At 45.2% G+C, this 27,872-nt stretch overlaps 1 protein-coding gene across 1 annotated transcript in view; it reads left to right on the forward strand.

Annotated features, from left to right (window-relative positions):
* MAN1A2 (mannosidase alpha class 1A member 2) overlaps positions 1–27,872 on the forward strand; it is a 334,119-nt gene that overhangs the window by 140,532 nt on the left and 165,715 nt on the right. Inside the window, exon 4 of the mRNA XM_075071704.1 lies at positions 27,707–27,825. Coding sequence (XP_074927805.1) covers positions 27,707–27,825 — 119 coding nt within the window. The remainder of the gene's footprint in view (positions 1–27,706; positions 27,826–27,872) is intronic.

Here is a 27,872-nt window from a genome sequence, read left to right on the forward strand (position 1 = left end):
TGCATGCGCAGACTAGGGGTCCGAATGTCTAAGTGAGCAGTTCTGCAGAAAAGGACCTAGGGGTTACAGTGGATGAGAAGCTGGATATGAGTCAACAGTGTACCAAGAAGGCTAACGGCATTTTGGGCTGTATAAGTAGGAGCATTGCAAGCAGATCAAGGGACATGATCATTCCCCTCCATTCGGCATTGGTGAGGCCTCATCTGGAGTACTGTGTCCAGTTTTGGCTCCACGCTAGAAGAAGTATGTGGAGAAATCGGAAAGAGTCCTGCAGAGGGCAACGAAAATGATTAGGGGCTGGAGCACATGACTTGTGAGAGGAGGCTGAGGGAACTGGGATTATTTAGTCTGCTGAAGAGAAGAATGAGAGGGGATTTGATTGCTGTTTTCAACTACCTCAAAGGGGGTTCCCATGAGGATGGATCTAGACTGTTCTCAGTGATAGCAGACGACGGAACAAGGAGTAATAGTCTCAAATTGCAGTGGGGGAGGTTTAGGTTGGATATTAGGAAAAAATTCTTCACTAGGAGGGTGGTAAAACACTGGAATGGGTTACCTAGGGACGTGGTTCAATCTCCTTCCTTTGATGTTTTTAAGGTCAGGCTTGACAAAGCCCTGGCTGGGATGATTTAGTTGGGGATTGGTCCTGCTTTGAGCAGGGGGTTGGACTATATGACCTCCTGAGGTCGCTTCCAACCCTGATATTCTATTATTCTATGAACGGATAGTTGACAAGGCACAAATTCATTGACTGTCTCTATCTCCATCACAGTTTGTAATAAATCCTTCTGTGATAGTAAAACAAGAATAGGATTTTTTTATTGGCACTGAATCTAATAGATAGCCCTTCAGGAAAGAGAAGGGGGGTTGAAGAAATTTGGATTGCTCCAATACCTCTGCCACTTAAGATTCTGTTAAGATCTCTTGAAAAAAAGTTTTCTGAACTCTTTTATTTAGCCTAGACTATTGGTATCACCAGTTCCTTCAGAACCAAGAATGGGACCTTATCCACAATCAGAATCAGAGAAAAGATTTGACAAGCGATCTCTAGTAATTCATTCAGGATTTTTGTGCCCAAAAATATTTTCAGCTCTATCCGAGTGTGGGGATCTGGCCAAATAGGCAATCTTTGCCTTCGCTGAGGTCGTCTCATTGGCCCTCTCCTCTAGACTTTCAAGAATTTCCTTTGTATGATAATAGAACTTCACCAATTTGGCACCATGCGGACATTCAGGGATCATGGTTGGCTGAGATTGGTGGGTCTTCTCCTTGAAAGAAGAATTAGAATTGAAGATCTTCCCTTTAAGGGAGATGACCTATTTATTATGAGATGGTTGAAGTTTTGGAGAAAATGAAGCATGAGAGATCCATGGATAGATCTTCGGGTGTTTTTCAGACACCTAAAAGATGATCATCTGTTCCACTATTGAGATACCAGAGATAGTACTTTTGGGTCTGTACTCCTTCTAGAGAAGGAATTATCAGCCTCAACATCACTTTCAATAGCAGCAGTGAAAGAAGAGATAATTTAAACCTTGTAATAAGGGGTAATCTGTGATTTTGGCTTCTGCACTTCATTCAAGACTGCAGATTTGACATAAGGACACTGAGTTACAAACCTTTCCTGCGAGACACTTCTGCTTTTCTATTTGGGGCCGCCTGTCCCATTTTTGTCATCAATGGCAATCTTTTACAGATGGATAGGACAGGTGGATTCTAGAGATTATTTCATGCAGTTACTCAATACAGTTCAAGTCCCTTCCTCCTCCCAACTGCTCCCCGCCCTTCTTGGTCAAGGATCTGATTCACACAACCTGCTGAGAGAGCTTTTCTCTCTTTTAGCATTGGGGCAATCTAGGAGGTGCCTCTCAAATACAGAGAAGAGGTTTTTTATTCATATTATTTCCTAATTCCAAAAAAAGATGGAGGCCTTCATCCATGTTGGCTCTCAGAAAATTAAATTTATTTATAAAAAAGGTTCAATTTCCACATGTTCTCTCTAGATTCTATAATACCTTCTCTTTCACTTCAGCATTGGTTTGCAGCTCTGGATTTAAAAGACATGTATTTCCACATTTTTGTAAGGCTATATTATCAAAAATACCTACATTTTCTAGTAGGAGAAGTTTATTTACAGTATAAGGTCCTTCCTTTTGGTCTGTCCATGACACCGAGAATGTTTACAAATGTCTCTCTGTAGTAGCAGCATATTTAAGGAAATCGGATATTTGTATATGCTTACCTAGATGATTGGTTTACAGAAGCACCATTGAGGGAAAAGAGCCTGGTAGATGTAAAACAAATATATTTTTGTCAGTTGGGAGTTATGCATAAATAGGGAAAAATCACTCCTCTAAGTCCAGCACAGAAAATTCCCTTTTATAGGGATCATATTTGACTTAACTGTAGCCAAGGCCTTTCATGCAGAAAAAAGGTTTATAAAAATAAATTAATCCATACTTCTGCTTCTGTACTCTTCAGAGCAGATGATATTCTTTTTGATCAGTGATGGGTCTTGTGGCATTAACCATGTCAGTGAACCCCATACACTTATCTTCAGATGAGAGACCTATAACACTGGTTGTTAATAATTATAATCCAGCTATGGACAGTGTGCATTGCAAATTAATAATTACTCAGCAGGTATTAACAGCACTGATGTGGTGGATGTGGTCTAAATGAGATGAAGGATATTCCATTCAATCCCCTTGTGCTGTCACTCATAGTTACTTCTGATGCATCTACTCTGGGATGGGGGACCCATTTAGACAACAATTAAATGATGAGGGCACCAGTGGAAGAGATATTACATATCAGCATTAGACCTGAGAGCAATCAAATGGGCTCCAAAATCATTTCTGCCTCAGATCAGACACAGAGTGGTTCAGGTGGTAACAGACAATGACAATCTTGTATTATCTGAACAAACAAGGGACAGCACATTTCCTGCTGTTTTGCAGAGGTGCGTCCCGGGAATGGTGTATAAAATATGCTGTTCACCCAATAGCAATTTGTGTATTAGGGGAAACCAAACCATCCGCCAGTCAACTGATCAGGTAAACCTCTCAGATGCACAAATGGTCTCTGAAGAAGGAACTGGTAGCACAGTTTTTCAGTTTGTGGGGAAAGTCAGTAACAGATCTTTTTGTAACCACCAGGAGCAGGAAGTGTCAGATTTTGCTTGAGAACAGGCAGGGACAAGGACTCTGTCAGATGCATTTCTGAGAAATTGAGGTCATGGTCTCATAAATGCATCCCCTTCATTTCCCCTCATTCAGAGAGTGATAAGATAAAACAAGACAAGCCAGAGTGGTTTTGATAGTACTGGCTTGGGTCAGGCAGCTGTAGTAATTGGCTTTAATCCATTTGTCCAAAGGGTTGTTTGAACTCCTACTGTTAATGCCGGACTTGTTATCCCAACAAGGGATGGATGATACATCACCAAGACCTTCAGTCTCTTCACCTCACAGCATAGGAGATAGGACTCTGGGATTGCTTGAGCAGTCTTGTTCTTTAAAGGTGAAAAATGTACTGATAAATCCAAAGAAAGTGTCAACTCAAAAACATTAGTTATAAATGGAAAATATTTTATTGTGTGTTTCCATGAATGAGATGGATCTATTTTACTTATGCATTAGAGTATGCATTATATCTTAAAAGAGTGGGTCTCTCTTTGTCATCCATAAAGATTCATATTTCTGTGATATTAGTACACCATGTGCCTGTAGATAGTAAATTGGTTTTTAATGAAGTTAAGAGGTTTTTAAGAGGGCTTAATCTATACCCTGCAGTCAGAAATCTTTTACAGTCTTGGGATTTGAAGATAGTGCTTGCACAGTTAATGAAACATCCATTTGAACCTATGGGGAGTTGTATGTTGTTCTGTTTATCCATTAACACACTCTTTTCAATAGCCATCACTTCAGCTAAACCTATAAGTCGGTTACAAGTGTTAATGGCTGACCTGCCATTTCCTGTGCTCATAATGATAAAGTGTTACTGTGTACGCACCCAGGGTTCTTACCTAAAATGGTTTCTCATTTTCATATAAATCAGTCTATAGGTTTACTTCCCCCCCTTTTCTTCCTCCCCAAACCCCTCCCCCTCAAAAAACAAAAAACAAAAACTTCATACTCAGGTTGGTGAGACTAGATTACATACACTAGATGTTAGAATAAGTTAGCCTTTTATTTAGATTGTCTAAAATTCTTGGTCCTGTATCCCAACTTGTTTATCTTTTATGAAGTTAGAAAAAAGGGTAGAGCTATTAGTCTAACCCATCTGCAAAGTGTTTGTATACAGTACTATGTATTAAAGAAACAAGGTGGGTGAGGTCTTAGCTTTTATTGGACCAGCTTCTGTTGGTTAGCGACACGAGCTTATGAGCTTACAGAGCTCAGACCTGAAGAAACATTCTATGTAAGCTCAAAAGTTTGTGTCTTTTCCTAACAGAAGCTGGTCCAGTAAAAGCTATTACCTTACCCACCTTGTCTCTAATATCCTGGGACCAACACAGCTACAACTGCACTGCATACAACACATGTATTAAAGAGGCTTATGAATTGAAAGTTCTCTCTTTTCCTGGGGGAACTACAGCACATTTTCCTGTGTCAAAGGCAGCTTCAGTGGCCTTCCTGAGACATATTCCTTAAATAGAAATCTGCAGAGCAGCCATGTTGAATACAGTCCGTGCTTTTTAGTTTGAGAACATAATGTAGTAAAATTTCATACTGGGGATAAGTTAGTGATAGAAAGGGAAGGGAAGTGTTTATTTGATCTGTAAAAATCTACAGAATCAAAACTTCAAGGGTGTCAACCTCTGCAGTGGGGCAGGGAGGACTCACTTCCCCACCCACCCCCAGGCTCCCAGCTCCAGGTGCTCTGGTGAAAATTTTGATAATACAATGTTGGAAATGGCTTGAGTTGGCTGTATTTGAAAGCCCTTTCTTCCAGAAACATGATACCAAACATGACAAACCTAGAACAATTATGTAGATAGATGCTTGTTTAAACATGAACTTTTAAAAAATTATATTTTAATGCAGGGATGCGTACCATTTTAAAAAAAGGACACTGATCTTTGGTAATCCTAGGGAAGTTATACTTGACATGACCAAAAATATTTAGCCATTAGTCATCAGTGCTGTCTCTGTCTAAGCCACAACTGCTAGACACATTTGTCATGCTGTCTGATATGTGGCTGGCAACTGAGACTGGACAGACGTCCCCAATTGGTGGCATATTCTGTAATTAGATTTTACCAAACCAATAACAAGCATGCATGCCTGGATTACTATATTAGCCTTACCATGGAGCCACGGATTGTCCCCTTAGGCTCTCTGGTCCATCTTGCCACTAACACAAACAGGACTTTGTAGTAAAAGGTTATTAAAACCAAAAACCACCTCACATTAAGTTCTTCTAACCCCAAAGGGTCAGCCACCCTATGTCAATGCATGTCCTGGATCTCACACCAAAACCAACACTGACAGCCAATTTCTGTAGTAAATTAAACTAAAGATTTATTAGCTAAGAAGAAGAAATGAGTTAGTGAGAAGTTAAAGTGGGAAAAATATGTAACAGGTGAGTCGGAGTTTGTAGGTCTAATTGGTAGCAGAGATGTAAAGTCTGCTAGTTTCCGTAAGTCTCAGAGTTACCCAAAATGAGTTTAGGGACCTCTGTCCATTTGCTCAGTATTCTCCATCAGAATTCATCAGTCTAGAAATGCAGAATCGCTCCCAAGCTTCCTTCTTATAGTTGAAAACAGTCTATCAAGTGTTTTCAACACAGCATGGACTCTTGCTTTGTTGACTGAAGGCAGACAAAGGTTGTGGATTTTCCATTGTTGAATGCAAAGACCAATGTTTGAAGTTAACATGTTTCTTCATTTACAGTTCTGAGGCTTCCATCCCATTAATGCATTTAATTTCATCCTCCCAGACAATCTTTCATTAGTTTACAGGAATAAAGAGATAGTCTAGGGATTCTAGATAGTTTAGGGGTCCCTCAGGGTGATGCGAGGTTATTTCATGGGGGGATCGCGAGCTGTCAGCCTCTACCACAAACACTGCTTTGCCTCCAGCATTTATAATGGTGTTAAATATATAAAAAAGTGTTTTTTTTTTAAATTTATGAGTGGGGGTCGCACTCAGAGGCGTGCTCTGTGAAAGAGGTCACCAGTACAAAAGTTTAAGAACCACTGAGATAGTCAGAAACGTGCCTTTGTTAGTTTTCTTGCAGTTTAATATGTTAAATAAATTCTCAACCTAATGCTAATACCCTTTTGATCTAGGACTAAATAAGTATAATAAGTATAAATCAACAAGTTTCAGGTGAACAAAAATAATAATATTAGCATTTCACTAGTTTTCAAGCATTTAGGGCAAATGTAATTATCAGGCATATGCCATGTACATGTAATGTGATAACATCCCCTTTTGTTCTAGTCTAACAAATGAATTGGCTTGAACACACTACGACCTTTTAACATTTCTTTGGTTTTTATTAGCATGCGAGTGAATTAGCCTGCTGCCTTGTTTGAGCTGGCAGCCTGTTTGGCAGCATCACAATGTTATCGCACTGTTCCTTGTCTGTGCCGCACCTGTACATCTCCCTGCAAGGCAGGCTGTGTAGGGACTAGGGCATGGCTGGTCAGATCTAAGGGTTAGTACCCTGGAACCACAGCTGGGGTCAGAGTCAAGAGTCAAGCCAAGGGTCAAAGCCAGAGCCAGAGTCAAGTGCCAAGCCAAAGGTCAGAAGCAGAAACAGAGTCAGGAATCAAGCCAGGGGTCTAAGCCTGAGTCAGCACTGGAGTATGGCATGGGAGCAGGGACATGGAACAAGGCAGGAAAACTGGAACCTGGAACAGATGGCAGTCTGGAATAAGGACAGGAACAGACTGGGAGACAGGGTTAAGGAGTCAGGCAAATAGGCAGTGACCATAGTAGCAGCCAACCAGTGATTCACCTGGTTGCTTAGACAGCTTGCTGTGCTTCTTTCTGGTTTAAGTAGAGCGTCCCAGTCAATTGTATGGCTGGACATCTCCCCCAATCAAGAGATTTGTGGGCAGGGCCCTTTGCAATCTAGACCTTTTGCTGGTCCCCTTTTCCACTAGTTCAGGTGATCTGCTGGGTGTCAGCTGTGCTGTGAGCAGTGCCTGGGGACCCACAGGCCTGTGTGCAAGGCCTATGATCTCTCACATTCTACTGGCCAAACATTTGCAGGGTGATGAGAATCTGGTCTTCCCACACAAGCATTTGATTAGCTGAAGGATTGATTAGGGAGCAGATGGTATTTCACACATAACTGGTGTGATTAGTCCATCTTTCAAGACCCATCCATGCCTGATAGAAGAGGCTAGTTTTGGATGTGCTCAGTCTTCTCAGAGCTATTCCATTGCTTAATAATTTGACTTCTTGATAGCAGGTATAAAAGTGGCAATTTTTCTGAGTGAACTGAGCAATCAGTGAGGGTAGCAGGGTTGACTGATAGTATGCATAGTTGGGTTATTTGGTCTGGCATGTTGTATAGTGCTGAGTTAAAGGCTAACTATGATGGAATGTACCTTTCTTCTGAAATGGTGTAGGTATCGTATGTCCTGGATTTCCAGATCATTTTGAGGGTATGTCTTCTATCTCTGTAGCTGAAGCACTATTCAGGATTTTTTTGCCTCTGGAATGCATCTCCCTTTGCACAATAATCAAGTGAAGTCCAGATTAGCGACTGTAGAAAGTTCTACTATCCTCAGTTTAACCTCTGGTTCATAGAAAACTGGACTTCTTGGCTTCAGAATTTTTGGACCTTGGTAGGAAAGTAAGTTCTTCTTTGAGTACTTGTTTATGTCCATTCCAGTCAGGTGTGTGCACGCACACGTGCACGATGGCCAGAAGATTTTTCCTTTAGCAGCATCCGTTGGGCCTATCTGGGCACTTCCTGGAGTCGTGTCTTCATGACGCTCAATATAGAGCCCTGCCGACCCGCCACCCCTTCAGTTCCTTCTTACCACCAGTGACGATTGGCTGGAACTACCCTTAGCCCTTGCTTAGCAAGCGTGTTCTCTAGTCATCATATATAGTTACTTTAGTGCAGGGGTCGGCAACCTTTCAGAAGTGGTGTACCGAGTCTTCATTTATTCACTCTGATTTAAGGTTTTGTGTGCCAGTAATACATTTTAACGTTTTTAGAAGATCTCTTTCTATAAATCTATAATATATAAACAAACTATTTTTGTATGTAAAGTAAATAAGGTTTTTCAAATGTTTAAGAAGCTTCATTTAAAATTAAATTAAAATGCAGAGCCCCCAGACCGGTGGCCAGGACCTGAGCAGTGTGAATGCCACTGAAAATCAGCTTATGGCGTGCCATAAGTTGCCTACCACTCCCTTAGTGTCTTCTTAATATTCGAATTCTTAGTAGAGTTGTTGGGGGTTCCCCCTTCATCCTGCCCCCCTGGAGCCATGGTATGTCGAGGCTCTCCCCCTCTCCATGTCCCTCGGCGCCGGCTCACTTGGACAGAGAGCTTACCCATTCCCCGAGCTCTCGATGCTCAAGGCAACAAGGCTCAGATCCTCCATGGTCTTCAGTCTTGGAGACCTTGGAATCAGAGTCTGACTCCTATCACTGCAGGAGAAGCAGGAGCCGCAGATGAGGTCTGGGAGAGACAGGAGGGAGCCCCAGGCGTGGCCTCCGCTGTGGCAGAACCCACCTCAGTGGCCCTTCTGGACCCCCTGAGCCTTTCACCAAGGACAGAGAGGATCCAAAGGTCACAGCTCCACGACATCTTACGTGGCCTCAGCCACCTTTGTCCCGCCATCGGCTACACATCTGGTCTTGGTGCCTGCCCATATGCCATTGCCTCTGACAGCGGCACTGTCATTGATTCCGGCACCGACTTCAGCACTGCCCTTGGCAGCATCCTCACACCCATCTTCCACTCTGGCACTGTTGTCGACTACGACACAGGCATTGACGATCCCGGTCCCAATGTCGGTGACTGACCCTCCGCCTTAATCAGCGCCTGCAAGCGGATCGGCGCTGACTCCATCAGCGGTTCCTCCTGTTGTACCGATGGTGTTGCCAACACTTGTTCCAGCATCTGCAGCTCCTGCACAATCTGGCGCACGACTAGCACCAACACTGCGCTGAGAGACTTGGGACCTCCTGGGGCGGATGGCAGGGAGCATCTGCTCATAAACGCTTCCTCCTCTTGGTCACCAAATGAAGCACTGGCAGGTACAATGCTTGAGGACAACAGGGTGCTGCAGCAGTTGCTGCGCAGGGCTGCTCAGGGTCTGGGTGTTAAAGCCGAGAGGTAGTCAAGGAGGCTGATCCCATGGTGGACATCCTCGCACCATCAGGACCTTCCTGTATTGCCCTTCCACTTATTGAAACCACTTATAAACACCACCAAAACCCTGTGGCAGACCCCAGCTTTCTTACTGCCCACTGCCAAGTGGAATGAGAGGTATTATTTCATGCCGTCCAGAGGATTCGAACATTTATACTTTCACCCACCCCCTGACTCTCTTGTTGTGAACGCTGCTAACCAGTGTGAGAGACAGGGCTTCCAAGGGCCCCCCCACCCCAAAACAGGGAGGCTAAACATCTAGACCTTGTTGGGAGAAAGGTCTATTCTATGGGAGTCTGCAGCTCCGTATCTTGAACCAACAGGTCATCATCAGCAGTTACTTGTACAACACCTGTGCGCCAATGGCCAAATTTATGGAGATCCTCCCTTTGGACTCCTGAACCGAGTTCTTGGCTTTAGTGGAGGAGGGGAAGCTAGTCTCCCATGCTTCCCTCCAAGCTGCATTGTATGCTGCAGATGCTGCCGCTAGGGTTATGGTGACTGGGGTAGCCATGAGGAGGGGCTCCTGGCTCCAAGTCTCGGGGCTCCCTTACGAGGTCCAACAAACTATTCAGGACCTCCCATTTGAGGGTGAGACTCTTTTTTCTGAAAAGACAGACAAGAGGCTGCACAGCCTGAAAGACTCACGAGCCACCCTCAAGTCGTTGGGCCTGCACAGTCCCGCCACACAGCGGAGACATTTCTGCCCGCAACCTCCTCAGAGATTCCATAAGCAGAATTGACAGGATGCTTCTCAGAGGAGGAACAGGAATGGCAGGAGGAGACAACACCCATCCTCAGGCCAAGGCTCTGACCAGCCCAAGCTGCCCTTTGGAAGGTGCAGTCGAGGACAGAGCACCAAATCAGAGACTAGATCTACTCTGCCTTACCTCTTCCTCCTGACTATCCCCTTTCTACTGTTCATAGCCCATATCACTTCAGACTGCTGGGTGCTCCGCATGGTAGAGAGGGGATACTCCATCCAATTCTGTATCTTCCTGCCCTTCCACCCCCCTTCCCCATCCCTCTTCAGGGACCCATCTCACAAGCATCTATTCAACCAGAAGGTGCAATTGTGCCTATTGCTAGGAGCAGTGGAGGAGGTTCCTCTGGAGCTCAGGCTTCTATTCCCTAATACCGAAAGCCAAAGGCGGCCTCAGGCCTATCCTGGACCTGCGAGAACTCAACGAGTTCGTAAAGAAACTCAAGTTCTGCATGGTCTCCTTGGCCTCCATCATCCCCTCACCAGATCCAGCAGGTTGGCATGCCACCCTCAACTTGAAGGACGCGTACTTTCACATTGCAATCACTCAGCCCCACAGGAAATATCTCAGGTTTGTGGTCAATGGTACCCACTACCAATTTACTGTCCTCTCATTTGGCCTGCCAGCAGCATCTCAAGTATTCACGAAGTGCATGGCAGTCACCACTGCATTCTTGTGGAGGTACCAAGTACAGGTGTTTCCTTACCTCGACGACTGGCTGATCAACAGCCGCTCCAGGACCCAAGTGGAATCTCAGGTTACATTTATCAGAGCAGGAGTACTTGTGGCACCTTAGAGACCCATGAAAGATTATGCTCAAATAAATTTGTTCGTCTCTAAGGTGCCACAAGTACTCCTGTTCTTTTTGTGGATACAGACTAACACGGCTGCTACTCTGAAACCTGAAATTTATCAGAGCCACCTTTGAGAGCGTGGGTCTACTCCTAACTGAAGCAAAATCGACTCTGTCTCCTGTCCAGAGGATAGAGTTCATAGGGGCAGTACTGGACTTGACCCAAGCCAGGGCATACCTGCTACAGGCAAGGTTTCAGGCCCTCAAAGACATAATCCGAGGCGTCATGCAGTTCCCCGCCACTACAGCGAGAAACTGCCTGAAACTTCTTGGGCACATGGCGGCCTGTACCTATGCGGTGCAGCACGCCAGACTCAGGCTTCAACCTCTCCAGTTGTGGCTCGCATTAGTGTATCACCCAGCCTGGGACAGCTTGGACAGGATCATGACCCTGCCTCACCCGGTCCTCGACTCCCTCTAGTGGTGGATTGACCCTCAGCAGGTGTTCTCAGGGTTCCCCTCTGCTGCACCACAGCTGTCTCTGTCTTTGATGATGGACACATCAGACTTGGGCTGGGGAGCTCATTTGGGAGACCACAGAACTCAAGGCCTCTGGTTGCAAGCAGATCTGCATCTCCACATCAATGTCAGAGAGCTGAGAGCGGTGCGCCTAGCATGTTAGACATTCTGTCCTTACCTAACTAGGCAATGTGTATCAGTCATGATGGACAATACTACAGCAATGTTCTATATCAACAAACGGAGGCGTGCATGCTCCTTTCCCCTGTGCCAAGAAGTCCTCATGCTGTGGGACTTCTTTGTAGAACATTCAATTCACATGCAATGCAACAGGAAGTGCCAGCAGTTCTACTCCTTCCAGAATCACAGCCTGGGCTCCATTGCAGATGTGTTCCTCCTCCATTGGGGAGGTTCTCTCCTGTACACCTTTCCATCGATACTGTTTCTTCACAAGGTGCTGCTCAAGTTCTGCAGAGATTGAGCTCGGTCATACTGATAGCACCGGCCTGGCTCTGTCAGCAGTGGTACACATCCCTCGTAGACGTGTCCGTGGGAGCCCTGATTACCTTGCTGCTCTCCCCAGACCTTCTCACACAAGATCATGGAAGTCTCCAGCACCCGAACCTTCAGTCGCTCCATCTTATGGCATGGAAGCTCTATGGTTAAATCAGTTGGAGCTTTCCTGTTCAGATCAGGTTAGACAGGTCTTCTTTGGCAGTAGGAAACTGTCTACGAGAGCCATGTACCTTGCCAAGTGGAAGAGATTTTCAATCTGGTTGGTGCAGCATCATTCGCCCCCAACACTGTCTTCAGTGCTGCATATTCTGGACTACCTTCTCCATCTGAAGCAGGAGGGTCTCTCGTTGTCTTCTATATGGGTGCACTTAGCCGCCATCTTGGCCTTCCACCTGGGCGTGCAGGGCCGCTCTGTATTTGCTAACTGTAATGATGCTGCCTCTGGCGGGACACAACTGAGAGTATCATTTCAGGACAAATTGCTTGGAGCAGGACAGTTACAGCCTAAGGCTGGGTTTCCTTTATTATTAAGGCACACCAAACCAGACAAACAGAGAGGACTTTGGTCTCATCCCACTGGCTAACCATAAGTCATACAAGCAATTCTCTTAGACACTCAGTTTCCCAGTATCATCACCAGTGCCACTTGTTATGGGGATGAATGGTTATGAAAACCAAAACCCCAGTAAAAGAAAAAGGTTCTCTCAGTCCCAAAGGACCAAGCTCCAGACCCATGTCAATATACAAGTCATATCTTACCCACAAATCACGCCGTTGCCAATCCTTTAGAATCTAAAATCTAAAAGTTTATTCATAAAAAGAAAGAAATATAGATGATGCTAAAATTGATTAAATGGAATCAATTATTACCTACAGAAATGGCAAAGTTCTTGGTTCAGGCTTGTCGCAATGAGGGAATAAACTGCAGTTCAAATCAAGTCTCTGAAGTCCATCCAGAGCTTGGATGGGTCATTTGGTCCTTTGTTCAGAGCTTCAGTGTAGCAACGTTCCTCCAGAGGTAAGAAACAGGACTGAAGACAAAATGGAGGGGTTTCCAGAGCCTTTTATATCCTCTGCCATGTGGAAGGACACCCCTTTGTTCTTACTGTGGAAAATGAGAGCAGCAAGATGGAGTTTGGATTCACATGGGCAAGTCACATGTCCACGCATGGTTCAGTTCTTTTACAGGAAGAGCAGCCATTGCTCACATGCTACCTTGAACGTTCTCAGGAAGACTTCTCATGTGGATTGGAGTCTCCCAAGGTCCATTGTCAGTTAAGTGTTTCTTGATTGGGCATTTAATCTGCAAATTCCTTTTTCAAGAAGCTGACCAAATGCTTCACTAATGCTACTTAGAATCAAACACATTGAGATACAAGTACATAGCCAGTATTCATAATTTCAACTACAAAATAGATATATGCATACAGATAGCATAATCATAACCAGCAGATCATAACCTTGTCTTAGACACCTTATTTAAGCTCCTTTGTACAAGATTTGCTGCTACTATATGACCTTAGTTGCAACAATGATCTATATGGTCACAGTTTATGTCAATAAGTCACACTAAACCCATAGTCAGCCGGTTACTAAAGGGACTCAACAGGTTATACCCTCACGTCCGTCAACTGGTTCCTGCCTGGAACCTCAACTTGGTCCTTTCTAGGCTTATGGGGCCCCCTTTTGAGCCTTTAGCAACATGCTCCCTGCTCTACCTCTCTTACAAAGTCACGTTCCTGGTAGCAATAACATTGGTCAGGAGGGTGTCCAAGCTCAAGGCCTTGACATCAGTCCTTCCCTACACCATGTTCTATAAAGACAAGGTTTAGCTCTGGCCTCACCCTGCTTTCCTCCTAAAGGTTGTATCGCAGTTTCACATCAACCAGGACATCTTCCTCCCAGTTTTCTACCCTAAACCTCATTCCAGTGGGAGGAAGCAGAGACTCCACTTTCTAGATGTCTGCAGGGCGCTGGCCTTTTACGTCGAGAGAACAAAACTGTTCATAAAGTCAGTCCAGTTGTTCATAGCAGTGGCAGACAGGATGAAAGGTCAGCTGGTTTCATCCCAGTGCATTTCGTCATAGATCATGTCCTGTATCTGTGATTGGTACGACCTGGCAGGTGTTCCTGCACCTCCAATCACTGTGTGCTCTACCAGGGCACAGGCTTCATCTACAGCGTTCCTGGCTCAGGTTCCCACCCAGGAAATCTGCAGGGTGGCGATGTGGTACTCCGTACATACTTTTGCCACGCATTATGTGATTACCCAGCAGGCCAGAGATGATGCAGCCTTCAGAAGAGCAATACTCCAATCAGTGGACAGCTCCGACCCCACCTCCTGAACTTGGCTTGGGAGCAACCTGATTGGAATGGACATGAACAAGCACTCAAAGAAGAAAAAACGGTTACTCACATCTCATAACTGTTGTTCTTTGAGATGTGTTGTTCATGTCCATTCCAATATCCACCCTCCTACCCCTCTGTCAGAGTAGCCAGCAAGAAGGAACTGGAGGGATGGCAGATCGGCTGACTTCTATATTGAGCGCCGGGAAGGCACGACTTTAGGGGGCACCCAGATCAGCCCAATGGATGCTGCGGAGGGAAAAATCTTCCAACCATTGTGCACGTGCGCGCGTACACCTGATTGGAATGGACATGAACAGCACATCTTGAATAACAACAGTTACAAGAAGTGAGTAACCTCTTTTTACTCATGAAGTCAGGAAGCTTCTTCAAGGAATGGTTCTTTTCTGGTCCAGACAGTACTTGAGGCTGGAACTGGTCCCCAATAATATGTTCCTGATTGTAGACCATAACAACAACATGAAGGATACCTTTTCCATCTGCTGTACCTTCTGGCTAAAATTTGTTTTAAAAGGTGCCAAAAGTTAGACTCCTAAGACTGTATTTAAGCATCTAAATAAGTGGTTTATTTAGCAGAAGTGCTGAGTACCTGCAGTTGTTATTGATTTCAGTATATTTCATAGGGATCAATAGATCATCCAGTTTGACCTCCTCTATGTCACAGGTCATTAAATTTCACCCAGTTATCATCTTTCACCCAGTCTCATCTTTTCTGAAACCTCCGAGTTCACATTCTTAAAATACATTAATATTTTAAATACAAGTTTCAGTTGAACTTTGTGCTCGTGATCAGAAATCAAGTTAGGTAAGCTGAAGGGGAAGCAGCATACTCAATGGATTGAGGTACCAGTTTGGGCCCGGAGACCTAAGTTGTATTTTAGGCTCTCACTGACTGACTGTAACCTTGGGATAATCACCTCAGCCCAGATGCACAAAGGAATTTAGATGGCAAAATCCCAGATATAGGTGCCACTGTAATTCACAAAAAATCCACTGAGCTACTGTGTAATTTAGTAGATGCCTAAACTCATTTGGCACCTAAATTTTCAGTGTAAATATTCCCTAGGCACCTAACTTTGTGTTGCTGGGCTTGCTGCCTCATTCTAGGTATCTGGATGCTTATCTCACATCTACACCCCAGTGTGATCCATGAACCTGGGAGAGATATGTGCTTGCCCACTTGTCTTGCATGTGGAACAAGCTCTGGTAGGCATGTTCAGAAAACACCTACCAGATCAGGTCCCATTCAATATCCAGCCAAGGGAAGAGGTGATGGTGCCTCCTTTGTATCTGTTAGCATAGTGGTTAGAGCATTCACCTGGGAAGTGGGAGACCCCAGATCCCATTTCCCTGATCCAATGACTCTTTATTCATTTATACACAGTGGAACAGCTTCATTTGGAGAGACTGAGAGGATTACTCCATACCCCACTGGTTAGTGCACACTCCCTGAGAGGTCAGAGACCCCTATTCAAATATTTTTTTCTCCAACAGGTAGATGAGGAATTGAACCAATTCCTAGATGAGTGCTCTTATCACTAGGCTAAAAGTTATAAGGTGGGCAGTACCACCAGCACCGCTAACCCTTGTCTTTCTTGTGAGGAACGGTTTAGGCAAGGATGGTGGTTCTGTAGGGGAGTCTCAAGTTCCAGCTCAGAAGATTCCTGAGGGAACAATTTATGAGACCCCAGTCCAGTCCTGGGTCATCAGAGCCCCTTGTACATTGTCTGGAGACGCCGAGAAGTGCTCATCTGAGCACAGTCTTCTTGGGCTCTGGATCATCAGAGAGCAGAGCTAAGGATTTTTGCAGGCAGAGCACACAGAAGGAAGGTAAGAGCAAGCACTCTCATAAAAGTGAAGGAAATCCTCTCCCAAGTCCTAAGAAGAGGACTGCTTCCCTTATATCCTCCAAATCTGGTGAGACTCTGTGCCCCAGTATGGGAGCGGTCAGGAGCTCACAGGGAGAAGGGGTTTGACCTGTGGATGCTGAGAGCCAAGAGTGCTCTGAAACTGCCTATGACTGTAGAGGTAGGACCAGCCCCAGCATCAGTAAGGGAAAGTAGGGAGCATTCACTGAGCACAGCAAGTAAATGGATTCAGCAGCGCCAGCACTCGTTGTCCAACCTAAATTGACACCGTTGGCTTTGTCAAGAGGCAGAAGATTAGCCCCAACAGAGATTCCAGAGGTTCCTGGGCTCCTTCTCATTCCTACAAGCCAGACTACTTGGATCAGGACCACAGTTACCCTTCCTTATGGGGACCACCTGCTTACCTATACAGTCCCTCACACTGGCTCTATTGGAATCCCTGGAAACAATATTTGAGACCTCCTGAGTTCAGAAACTAACAGCAGGAAATAATACAGCGGTCACATCATTGAGAAGAACCACACCCCTCTCAAAAGTAAACTGATAACTAAATCCTCTCTCCAAGCTTCATTTGATAATAGCAGACACAGCTTCCATGGTGACTTCAGTTGTCATGATACAAGCTTCATGGCTTCAATCCTCTGGATTTGTGAGAAAGTTCAAGCTACTGTGGAGAACTTCCCCTTTGAAGGCAGCAACCTGTTCAGTGACAGAATGGATTAATCTCTCCATGAGTGGACTATCATGCAACCCTCCACTCCCTAGGTATATTCATTCCAGCAGCTGAGAGAAAATACTCCAAATCACCTCCATATAAGCAACATCCTGCTCCTCAGCCCTTTGATCACCAAAGGCCTATGAGCTTCCCAAGAAGTGCCAGAGAGTGCAGTGCAGCAGACAGAATGTCCCACTGTCTTTCTCTCCCCAGCCACGAAATCCTTTTGAGAGAGTCTTTCAACCAGTCCCCTTTTCACCTGGCACCCACACTCCATTCAGTGACCCTATCACCTATTTCTCCCCAGTGGGGCATCATATCACCTTGGATGAATGGATCCTGGAAATTGTCACCACCAGCTATACAATGGAATTTTTGTCCATCTCTACCACAAAAGTCTTCCCAGTCCCTCTTCAGAGACCCTTCTCATGAGAGGACTCTCAGGCCAGAGGTAGACTCTCTGTTCAGTTGGAACTGATTCCTCCTCAGTACAGGAGGAAAGGCTTTTATTCAAAATATTTCCTGATTCCCAGAAAGAAGTGACGCTGGACACCACGTTTTGATCTCAGACAACTGACTAATTTTGTATACCGTTCAAGATTTGGAATGATTACCCTAAACAAAGATGACTATTTTGTAGCTCTTGATTTGAAGGATGCCTGTTTCCACATAGACGTTCATCCAGTGCACAGGAGGTTCCTGCACTTTATGGTGGGTCTAGACCATTATCAATACAGAGTGCTTCCATTCAGTCTCTTGACGCCACAAGGGTTTTCACAAAGGTGGAATCCTTGGTGATGTTTGACACTTCCTCTGAAGACCCAGGGCTATGAGGCATCTTGCTACCACCTGTCCTTAGTGTGAGGAAGCCTTGTCTGTGCCTGCTGTGGGTCAGCTCCCCAGTTCTGTCGGCCATGGGGAACACAGGCATTCCCTTGCAGCCTTGCAGATTCTGCGGTCACCCTACAAATTAGTGGTTGGTGCACTCCCACCATCAAATCCTGTGAATGTCTCCCTGAAGAGTCTAGCCCCAGGTCCACTGAACACTCACAGTATTCACGAATTCGCTGCTTCCAAAAATCAGTTCACCCAGCTTATTTGTATCTTCTCAGATCACAGCTCCGCTTAACTCAGAGCACTTAGGTATGTTTACAGTGAAATTAAACATAATTTTATTTTAAAAAGTACAGAGATTTAAGTGATATCAAGTACAGTAACTCTTCACTTAACATTGTAGTTGTGTTCCTGAAAAATGCAACTTTAAGTGAAACAATCTTAAACAAATCCAATTTTCCCATAAGATTTAATGTAAATGTGAGGGGTTAGGTTCCAAGGAAATTGGGGGGGGGGCAGACAAAAGGCATTATATACTGTACAGTATTGTATTATGGTTGGGAAGCACCTTTGCAGCGGCAGCTTCCCTAGAGAAGAACAGGCTTGGATCTTACCTGGAATGCTCCAGGCCTACCTCTTCCTGTTCCTGCTCCACTCCAGGCCCACCTCGTCCCACCCCCACTCTACCTCCTCTCTGGAGCACGCCACATTCTCCCCACTCCAAGTCCTAAGCGCTGCTAAACAGCTGTTTGGCGGTGCTTAGGACTTTCTGGGAGGGAGGGGGAGGAGCACAGACTCAGCGCTTCCCTGCTCCTGCCCCTCCCTCCCAGAAAGTCCTAAGCGCAAAGTGCTGGGAGGGAGGGGAAGACGCCCCGCATCTCCACTCCTCCCCCTCCCTCCCAGAAAATCCTAAGCGCCGCTAAACAGGACTTTCTGAGAGGGAGGGGGAGGAGTGGAGATGCGGTGCTTCCCTGCTCCTCCCCCTCCCTCCCAGAAAGTCCTAAGCACCACCAAACAGCTGTTTGGCAGTGGGGGAAGCGCTGCGGAGAAGCGGAACTTGTGCAATGCTCCCTTGTAAAGTCGCTGCTCTTCCACAGAATCCTACAAGCAGGCTGCCAAATGACTTTATAAGGGAGCATTGCACAACTTTAAATGAGCGTGTTCCCTAATCGAGCAGGGACGTAACATTAAAACAACATTAAGCGGATGACATTAAATGAGGAGTTACTGTAGATTTTGAAAACAGTTACATATAAAATAAAATTATAATGCCTTTTGAAGTCTAGACTTAATTAACAGAATACTCTCACAGGTGGTATGACGGCATCACCAGGGCACCCCAGTATTTCTCTGTCTCGACAACTGGCTGCTCATGCGGATCATCGTATCAGGAGGTACAGCTGGTGGTCCTTTCCCTACTCAGCCTCTGCCTGGCTTTCTGCTCTGAAACAGCTTGAGGACACAATTTCAAATGGGATGCATTCTTAAAACAGTGATCAGAGCCACCAATAATGCTTTCCCAACCATTCTGTTCTTACCTCAAGTCCTGAGGAAAATCAAGCAGGCCAAAGTATCAGTAATGCTAGTCATGCCCTGGTGGCCAAGGCAGTTTTTGTCTACCAGCATCCTTTAGGTGGCTTCATGTCTCTGCATATGCATCCAGCCATTTCCAATCCCTCCGACTCAGGACAATGGCAAGACCACCCATTCCAAACCAGCAACCTTCTATTTAATAGCTTGGTATTTGGATGGATGATGAGCCCAGAGAGAGATCTTGTTCAGAGTCAGTACAGTCCATCCTCAATAACAGCAGAAGTGCTGTGAGAAAATGTTGTGCTGCAAAATGGAAGAGATTTTTTATCTGGTGCCAACATTGTCAGATACTTCCAGAAGGCTAAAAAATTCCTACCATTTCAGACTAGCACCTTTTTCTAAAGACATTATGTCTGTCAGCTCACTGTGTGTGCATTTGGCTGCGATTAATGCCTTTCATCTTCCAGTGGAAAACTGTTTGGTCTTCACCCACCATACAACTGTGATGTTTCTGAAAGTCCTTTCCAGAACCTTAACTCCTGGACTGGAACCAATGTCAACTTGGGACCTCCATCTAGTATTGTCAGTGCTCATGAATCCTCCATTCAAATCTTCATCTGTTTTTGAAGGTGTCTATCCTGACTGCAGTCACCTCCATCAGAAGTATAGGTGAGCGTGGGACTCTTATCACAGACCTTCCCTACACTGCCTTCCATAAGGATAAGATTTCTATGAGGTTACACCCCAAATTTATTCCAAAGGTTCCCTCTTAACTCCACTTGAATCAGGTCTACGCTTACCCATTTTCTACCCAAAACCTCACTACTCCAGAGAAGACAGGGACTCTATTCTCTGAATGTCCATCAAGCCTTAGCTTTCTAGTTGCAAAGGACAAAACCCTTCAGGAAATCCCTGGGTTTCTTTGTTTCTGTTGCTGAACCGATGAAAGGAGAAGCAGTCCCGTAATAGAGACTTTCTAAATGGGTTTCAGGTTGCATCCTGCTGTGCTTTGAGCTTAACTAGACATCTCCCTCTCAAGGTGTATAATTCAATGGCTTCTCTTCAAGATGTTCCCCTTCTGAAGATCTGTAGGGCAGCAACATGGGCGTTAGCACATACCTTTACCAGACATTACACGATGGTACAAGCTTCTTCTGCAGATGTATCCTTTGGCACAGCAGTTCTGCAATATATGGTACAGCACAGTTTCTTGCACCCTTCTCCTCACTGGGTACTGCTTGAGAGTCACCTTGAGTGGAACATACATTGGGACTGTCACTCAAGAAGAAAGAAAGTTTTATAGTAATGAGTTATTTGAGATGTGTTATTCCTATGTGTATTATGTTATGTGTCTTCCTTCCCCTCTGATTTGGATCCTTTCCGAAGATGATTCATGGTAGAGAAGGAACTGGAAAGGCAGTCAGTCTGTGACATCCCTTATGCCCTTGGGTTGGAGCATGAGGAGGTGCAGGCACAGACCAACAGACACTGCTTCTGAAAAATCTTACGCTGTCGGGTGAGTAGAGCGCATGCATACCTTGAGCAGAGTACACATAGGGACTGCACATCTCAAAGGACTGCAGTTTCTGTTAGGTAAGAGGCCTTTCTTTTTTTAATCTGCTTTTTTAAATTGGTCTACAATGTTGAAGGCAATTAATTTTCTCATTGTGGTTTAAGTGTTTATTCATCGCATTTTATAGCTCTGCTGAAATCATATGTGGCAGTTTTATATACACTGCATATTTTCATTGTCTTATTTTGAGCCACTTATTTGCAGATTGGAATTAAAATTCATTCTTCAATACATTTTCTTAAACATTATCTTGTTCATTGTGAACCATTAAGAGATTTTATAACAAAAATGTTTTCAATATCGGCAGCTTTATTGCCAAAGCCTTGTTAGAGATGGAAAAGGAAATTTAGGTGGAAAATTGTTTCAATTTTCATGTTGTGGATTTTTTAATTGGGGCTTTAATCCTGTGCCTGTTTCATATTAGGGGTCCTGTTCCTGTAAATAGAGGAGTTTGAAGTTTATTCTTTCAGACAGGTCAGAGAGAGACTTTATGCTTGGATCTCTGGAAAAGCCAGACTATACTTTCTCAGTCTACACAGATTATGTTTTATTACATAATCCTGTTCAAATGTTGGTGTTTTAAAGACGTAATAATTAGGCCTAATTTTGAAAGAGTCGTTAGTGGCTCCACAGTTATAGTGCTGTTTTTTTGAGTTAAAGTATTGTTTCAATCACTTTGTTTGAATTAGCCCTCTTCCTATAGAGGAGGTACAACTGCCTGCCTAGATGTATCCCACTGGTTTCCCTGCAATAGGGTTGCCAGGCATCCAGTTTTCGACCAGAACACCCTGTTGAAAAGGGACCCTGGTGGCTCCCGTTAAAATTCCAGTTTGCAGTGCAGCAGGGCTGGCAGTCTCCCTGCAGCTCCTGGGAAGCAGCTGGCATGTCCTGCTCCTAAGCGGAGGGGTGGCCATGGAGGCTCCGTGTGCTGCCCCCACCCCACGTGTCACTCCACAGCTCCCATTGGGTGGGAACTATGACCAATGAGAGTTATGGGGTGGTGCCTGCAGGTGGTGGGACAGCATGCAGAGCCTCCTGGCTACCCTCCTCTTTCTAGGAGCCAGAGGGACACGTCACCACGTCCTGGGAGCTGCCTGAGGTCAGCACCACCCAGAACCTGCACCCCGAACCTCCTCTTGCACCCCAAACCTCCTCCTGCACCCCAATCCCTCGGCCCCAGCCTGGAGTCCCTTCCTGCATCCCAAACCCCTCATCCCAGCCCAACTGCAGAGCGCACACCCCCAGCTTGAGCCCTCACCCCTTCCTGCACCCCAGCTCCCTGCCCCAGTTGAGAGCCTCCTCCCACACCCTGAACCTCTTATTTCTTGCCCCACCCTGGAGCCTGCACCCCCAGCCCAGAGCCTGTATCCCCTCCCACACCCCAACCCCCTGCCTCAGCCCAGAGCCCCCTCAGCCATGGCCCCACCCCAGATTCTGCACCCCCAGTCGGAGCCCTTACCTCCTCCTGCACGCCAACCCCCTGCCCCAGCCTGGTGAAAAATGAGTGAGGGAGCTAAAGTGGGGGAGAGTGAGGGAGGAAGGGTGTGGGGAATGGAGTGAGTGGGGGCAGGGCCTCAGAGAAGGGGCGGTGGGTGAAGGGGCCTCTGGGAATGGATGGGGCAGGGGGCAGGGCAAGGTGTTTGGTTTTCTCCAATTAGAAAGTTTGCAACCCTGCCCTGCAAGCCCCTGAAGCAGTTGAAGTGTGAGCCTGGAGTGCTCTGAGCAACTGCTGTTGCTTCCCTGTTGGCCATGAGGTGAATCACAAGAAAGGAAGGAGAGTAATTCTGCTTGCACCATTACTTGTTTCACTATTAGGCTGCAGGAGAACAGAATATGTGCTCAACTGAGACTGCCTGAGCCCAGGGGAGCACTTAATAAAGTGCCCAGGGGAGCTCCCCTTTCCCTACAGCTAGGCAGAACAGTCCAGGAGAGGAGAAGAGAAGCTAAGACAATGAGTTATTGCTTCCTGATTCTCTTGCCTGAGCACATGTGCAGTGTAGAATAAACTGGGGGCCCCTTCATGACCTCCCCACTCCATGACCCTTATATGTTTGACTCCAGCCCCAACATTCCTGTGTGTCAGAGACTACTGAGGGGGAAATGTGGGAGCTCTACACTTGTTGTGGTCTCTCCTAGTCAAGAGAATCCCTAGCAAGGGACTTGTGTTTTCCACTCACTTTGCTCTCTCTGGAAGCACAACAAAACAGAGATATTGCTCCAAAATATTGGATTTTTGTCCTCAGCCTTTTAAAAATATTTAACCCACAGTGTTCCTCAAGGAAGAGGTATTGATTTACAACATGGGGTTAGTTTGCAAACATCTAAAATAGGGAGTAAGTGCCTAGATTGAGGTGAAACAGAAGCCTACTTGTGTGGAAGAAGGAGAAAAGATGAATAAACTAATAAAAGTAAATTTAAGTAAACTTTCAAAATTGCATCAAAAGGAAAACTGCAGTGTAGTGTGAAGTACAATATGCAAAATCTACTTTAGGACAACGTTATTTAGGTTTCATAGTCAATAACTTATACATTAGGAAATATCATAGTAAAGGTTGCCTGTATAACCCTGAATTTTTCCTCCTAGTATGTATGTATTGTGCTAGTCTTGAATTATTTGGTCAATAACCAAATATGCAGTTTACTCCAGGGGTTAGTACTTCTCTGGAGTCCCAGGGACAGCAGTAATTACCCATCACTGTTTTTAAGTCCTGGAGGAGCTGTGGTAATGCACCCCATGGAGTAGAACACAATCCCTAGCCTACAATGTGACATATAGCATTCATAAAGTTACTCCAATCATCCCCAAAAATAATGCATGTGGTTGCAATTGTTGTGACATCATAGTTAAGGCTGAATTCTACTTTGCACTTCTGGCAGGGATTCAACCTTTATTTTGTATGAAAAATACAGTACATCCTTTCGGAACTTACAGTGCTTATTCTTTGAATACTGAATGAATTTTCTGAGAATTACAAGTAAATCCATTAATTAATTTCAGTTTACATTAATTAAAAAACTGGTCCTTTAAAATATTTAGCAACTGTTTCAGCCTTTTTTGTCTTGAAAGGTTTTAACAAAGAAGTAACACTTCAAACTTTCTACATATAATTAACATTCATTTAAATCTTGTGCATAAGTTATATTTGAAGAAATTAGTTTACATAAGACCACAAGCATGGCCATAGCAGATCAGACCAATAGTCCATCTAGCCCAGTATCCTCTGTTCTGTCAGTAGCCAGTGCCAGATGGTTCAGAGGCAGTGAACAGAATAAGACCACCCTGTCATCCAGTCCCAGCTTCTAGCAGTCAGAGGCTGTAATTAAGCTATTAAAGATCTAATTTTTATTCTAAGACAAAAAATTAACAGAGTTAAGTTTATAATTACGTATCAGTAATTGAGGGTAGAAAAAATTACAGGGATATTGTGATTATCCCAAAATCAAGTACTACAAACACAGGAAATTCAGAGTTATGGCCATGCTTGAAAGAAATCCAGAAATATGAAGTTGAGAAATACACAATTAAGACATTGTTGGGGGGTTCGTGTCCGAGTCCAGCTGTGTCTCTCAGTGGTGAGAGTCTGTGGCTGGTGGTAGGGGAACCCGGGTGTGACATTCCCCAGAGTACAATCTGAACTGGTGGACACCTGTATTTACTCAGTTCAGTAACGTGGGCTGCCTCTGACACTGCTTCATTGTGAAAGCAAGCACTCCTGGTCTGCTCACACACAGTCTCCAGCATGTAAATCACTCCCTGCTATACTGTATGAGTGTTATAGCCAGCCATTCATGAATTACGTTGCAGGACAACACCAGCAGACTCCCAGTCCCAGACTTACCCCCAGAAATGTGCATCTTGTACTGCCCAGCCCTCTCCTGGACAACACAAACTCATATTAAGTCTGTCATTTATTAATAGAAAACAATATGTCCAAATCCTGTTATTGCAAATGAAGTGTCCTAAACACACTGGTTTAAATAAAACAAGTTTATTAACTACAGAAAGATAGATTTTAAGTGATTACAAGTAATGAGGCGTAAAAGTCAGAATTGGTTACAAAGAAAAAAAGGTAAAACTAACTTAATAAGGTAAGTGAATTCAAAGCAAAATTTTATCTCACAACATGCTTTAGCAATCTTACTGGCTGCAATCCCTTCAGCTAGGATCTCTCCCCAAGTTCAGTGGTAATTTTCTTGTCCTTCAGGTATTGTTGAAGTCATGAGTAGAGATGCCGTGAAAGATGATTTGGGGCCTCTGTTCCTCATTTTTATCCTTTTTCTCATCTTTGAGAATCATCTCCAGCTGGGGTTCAGGAGACAAAATCTGGGGAGATGGGAACTTCCAACTGCTTCTTTGTCAAGATTTAAATTTCACACTCACACCCTTTTTCCTGCGTGTAAGGGTCCGGTGCTGGGGTTCGTCCCTTTCAGGCGCAGCGGGGAGTCAGGGTGCCTCGCTACACAGCAGCAATCTGTGCAGGGCTCAGACCCTTCAGCGGGGCTGAGCAAACAAACAGTCTCTAAGCAAGTCAGAGTCCCGGCCCTTCAACAGGGGCTGGGCGGACACAGAGTCTGTAGGCCTGGCCCCTGGAGCAGGGCGGGGCAGCAAACAGTTCAGGCTCAGGCCTTGCAGCAGGGCTGAGCGAATACAGAGTCCAAAAGACTCTGTCAGGCCAGGGAGAGGGAGAGTCTTCCACCCTTGGAAGGGTGGCAGGGGGAATGCAGGCCATCCCACTCCACTGCATTCCAGCCCGGGGCCCTAGCAGTGTCAAAGACTCGCTGCAGTCAGTGGGGATCCTGGCCGCAACACACTGACATTGGTTCGGGTTCCCCTGGAGCCAGACTGGGGTCGGCTACCCCCGGCCCCCTCCCTAGGTACCTGTCTCTCGCTGGCTTTGTCCGGTGGGTCCCAGACCATGAGCTCCTCAGGATACCAGTCATAGGGGAGCTCAGGCAACTTCTCTGGATGCCAAGCATAGGGAAGCTCAGGTGGCCTACGCCTAACATTCATTTAAATCTTGTGCATAAGTTATATTTGAAGAAATTAGTTTACATAAGACCACAAGACCACACTGACATTGGTTCGGGTTCCCCTGGAGCCAGACTGGGGTCGGCTACCCCCGGCCCCCTTCCTAGGTACCTGTCTCTCGCCGGCTTCGTCCGGTGGGTCCCAGACCATGAGCTCCTCAGGATACCAGTCATAGGGGAGCTCAGGCAACTCCTCTGGATGCCAAGCGTAGGGAAGCTCCGGTGGCCTACGCCTAACTGAGCGCTAGGGCTGGGCCTTTATACTTCCTGTCCTGCCCCTTAACTTCCGGGGGGCGGGGCCTGGCAGCGGTGGCTCCGCCCACCTCAGCATCTGTTCTGGCTCGTCCCTTTCACGCGCGGCGGGGAGCCAGGGTGCCTCGCTACACTAGCAAAGAATGTCTGTTTAACTAGGTGATAGTCTCTCTGATTTTGTTGACACCTGTCTGAGGTGTCACTTTGCCTTTTGTCTTCGAAGAACTAGTTTGTGCCTGCTTTTCTAAACTTGGAATATGTCTCAGTAATGTTATACAGTAGAATCTTATAACTTTACATACGATGTTGCCACACATATTTTACAAGGACAGTAATGATCAGTAAATCATGGGTTTTCAAATGATACCTTACAAGGCATAGTTTGTACAAAATGTATCTTACTCTTGAAAAAAGGGTGAGCATAGGGATACAGACTGTTACACCAGGCCCTCCTTGCTGTAGCAAGTTCCAACCCAGGGTCCTGTGATTGGCAGTCAGATAGGCAGCCTGGGAATGGGCACCACAAAGCCTGCTTGATGGGTTGCTTCCTGCCCTGGCCTCTACCATCTTAAGTCCCAGCAGGATCTGCTTATGGGCTCAAAAAAGGGGACTCTCCCTAACTGTGATCTGGAAGCTCTTCTCCATGGTCCGCTGTTCCCAGTCTCTGCGGGGGGCTTCAGTGGCTTAGACATGGGCTCTAGTCCAGGTGTGTGGATCTCCTGCAGCCTCTGTGCAGAAGCTACTAGTGTAGGACTGCTCCCATGCCCTAGCAGCTGTGACTGAACTGAGCGGCTCCCTTTTGAGCTCTGCTTTCATTGTTAGCATGCCCAGCAGGTGCCTTTTGGGCCCAGAATTGCATGTTAACCCTTGATTCCCCACTGTGGGGCTTATACACACAATCACAGACACCCAAACCTTGTCTCTCCTCTGAAGTGATTCCAGAAAGGAGAGGATAAAAAAAGATTGAATGTGTCTTTAAAAAATCACCTTAATCTAATCTGGGACAAGAAACACAAAAATGCTTTAATCATAATCGTATAGTTATTGCATAGCATCACGACAGAGTGCTGATACATATCTGGAACCTTAACTGAATCTTAATGTCGTTTTTTGTTTGGAATATGACACAGTGATGGTAATTGACAGTTACCTTCAATAAGTAAGACATGCAATTAGCTAACATCAGTGTTTGCAAAATTCAGTGTAATTCCTCTGCTAAGTGTGTGCAAAGGATTACTGCAGATACTTGAAATTACAGTAGATCTCTTAGGTAAAACTTTTTCCCCAGTCCTGTTCAAGAATCCCCTAACAGGTATTTGAAGTCCTTGTAGCTGCTTGAGAATGTGGTTGTTCATCTTCTGATAAGGAAATCAGATAAGAATGGTCTTTTCAAGTTTCACTCTCCCTTTTCCCCCCAAACCCAAATGTGTGGCCTTCAGCAATGCACCTTAGCGTCAGGGCCTTCAGGCCACTACCTACTTCCTGGTACTATCACCTAGTCAAGATCTAAGACTACTTTGACTGTTTATTTTTGTCTGTGACATTTTTTTTCCAGTAAAATAATCACTTCTAATAGAAATCTTATTTTTTGCTTGTAGGAAATTCACAAATGGGTGCTACCATAGTAGATGCTTTGGATACTCTCTATATCATGGGGCTTCATGATGAGTTCAGAGAAGGACAAGACTGGATTGACAAAAACCTTGATTTTAGTGTGGTGAGTAGAACATCTCCTTGCCTTTCACTGGTCCTTTTAAAGATGTT

The sequence above is a fragment of the Chelonoidis abingdonii genome, chromosome 1, assembly GCF_003597395.2.
Source record: "Chelonoidis abingdonii isolate Lonesome George chromosome 1, CheloAbing_2.0, whole genome shotgun sequence".
Lineage (NCBI taxonomy): Eukaryota > Metazoa > Chordata > Testudines > Testudinidae > Chelonoidis > Chelonoidis abingdonii.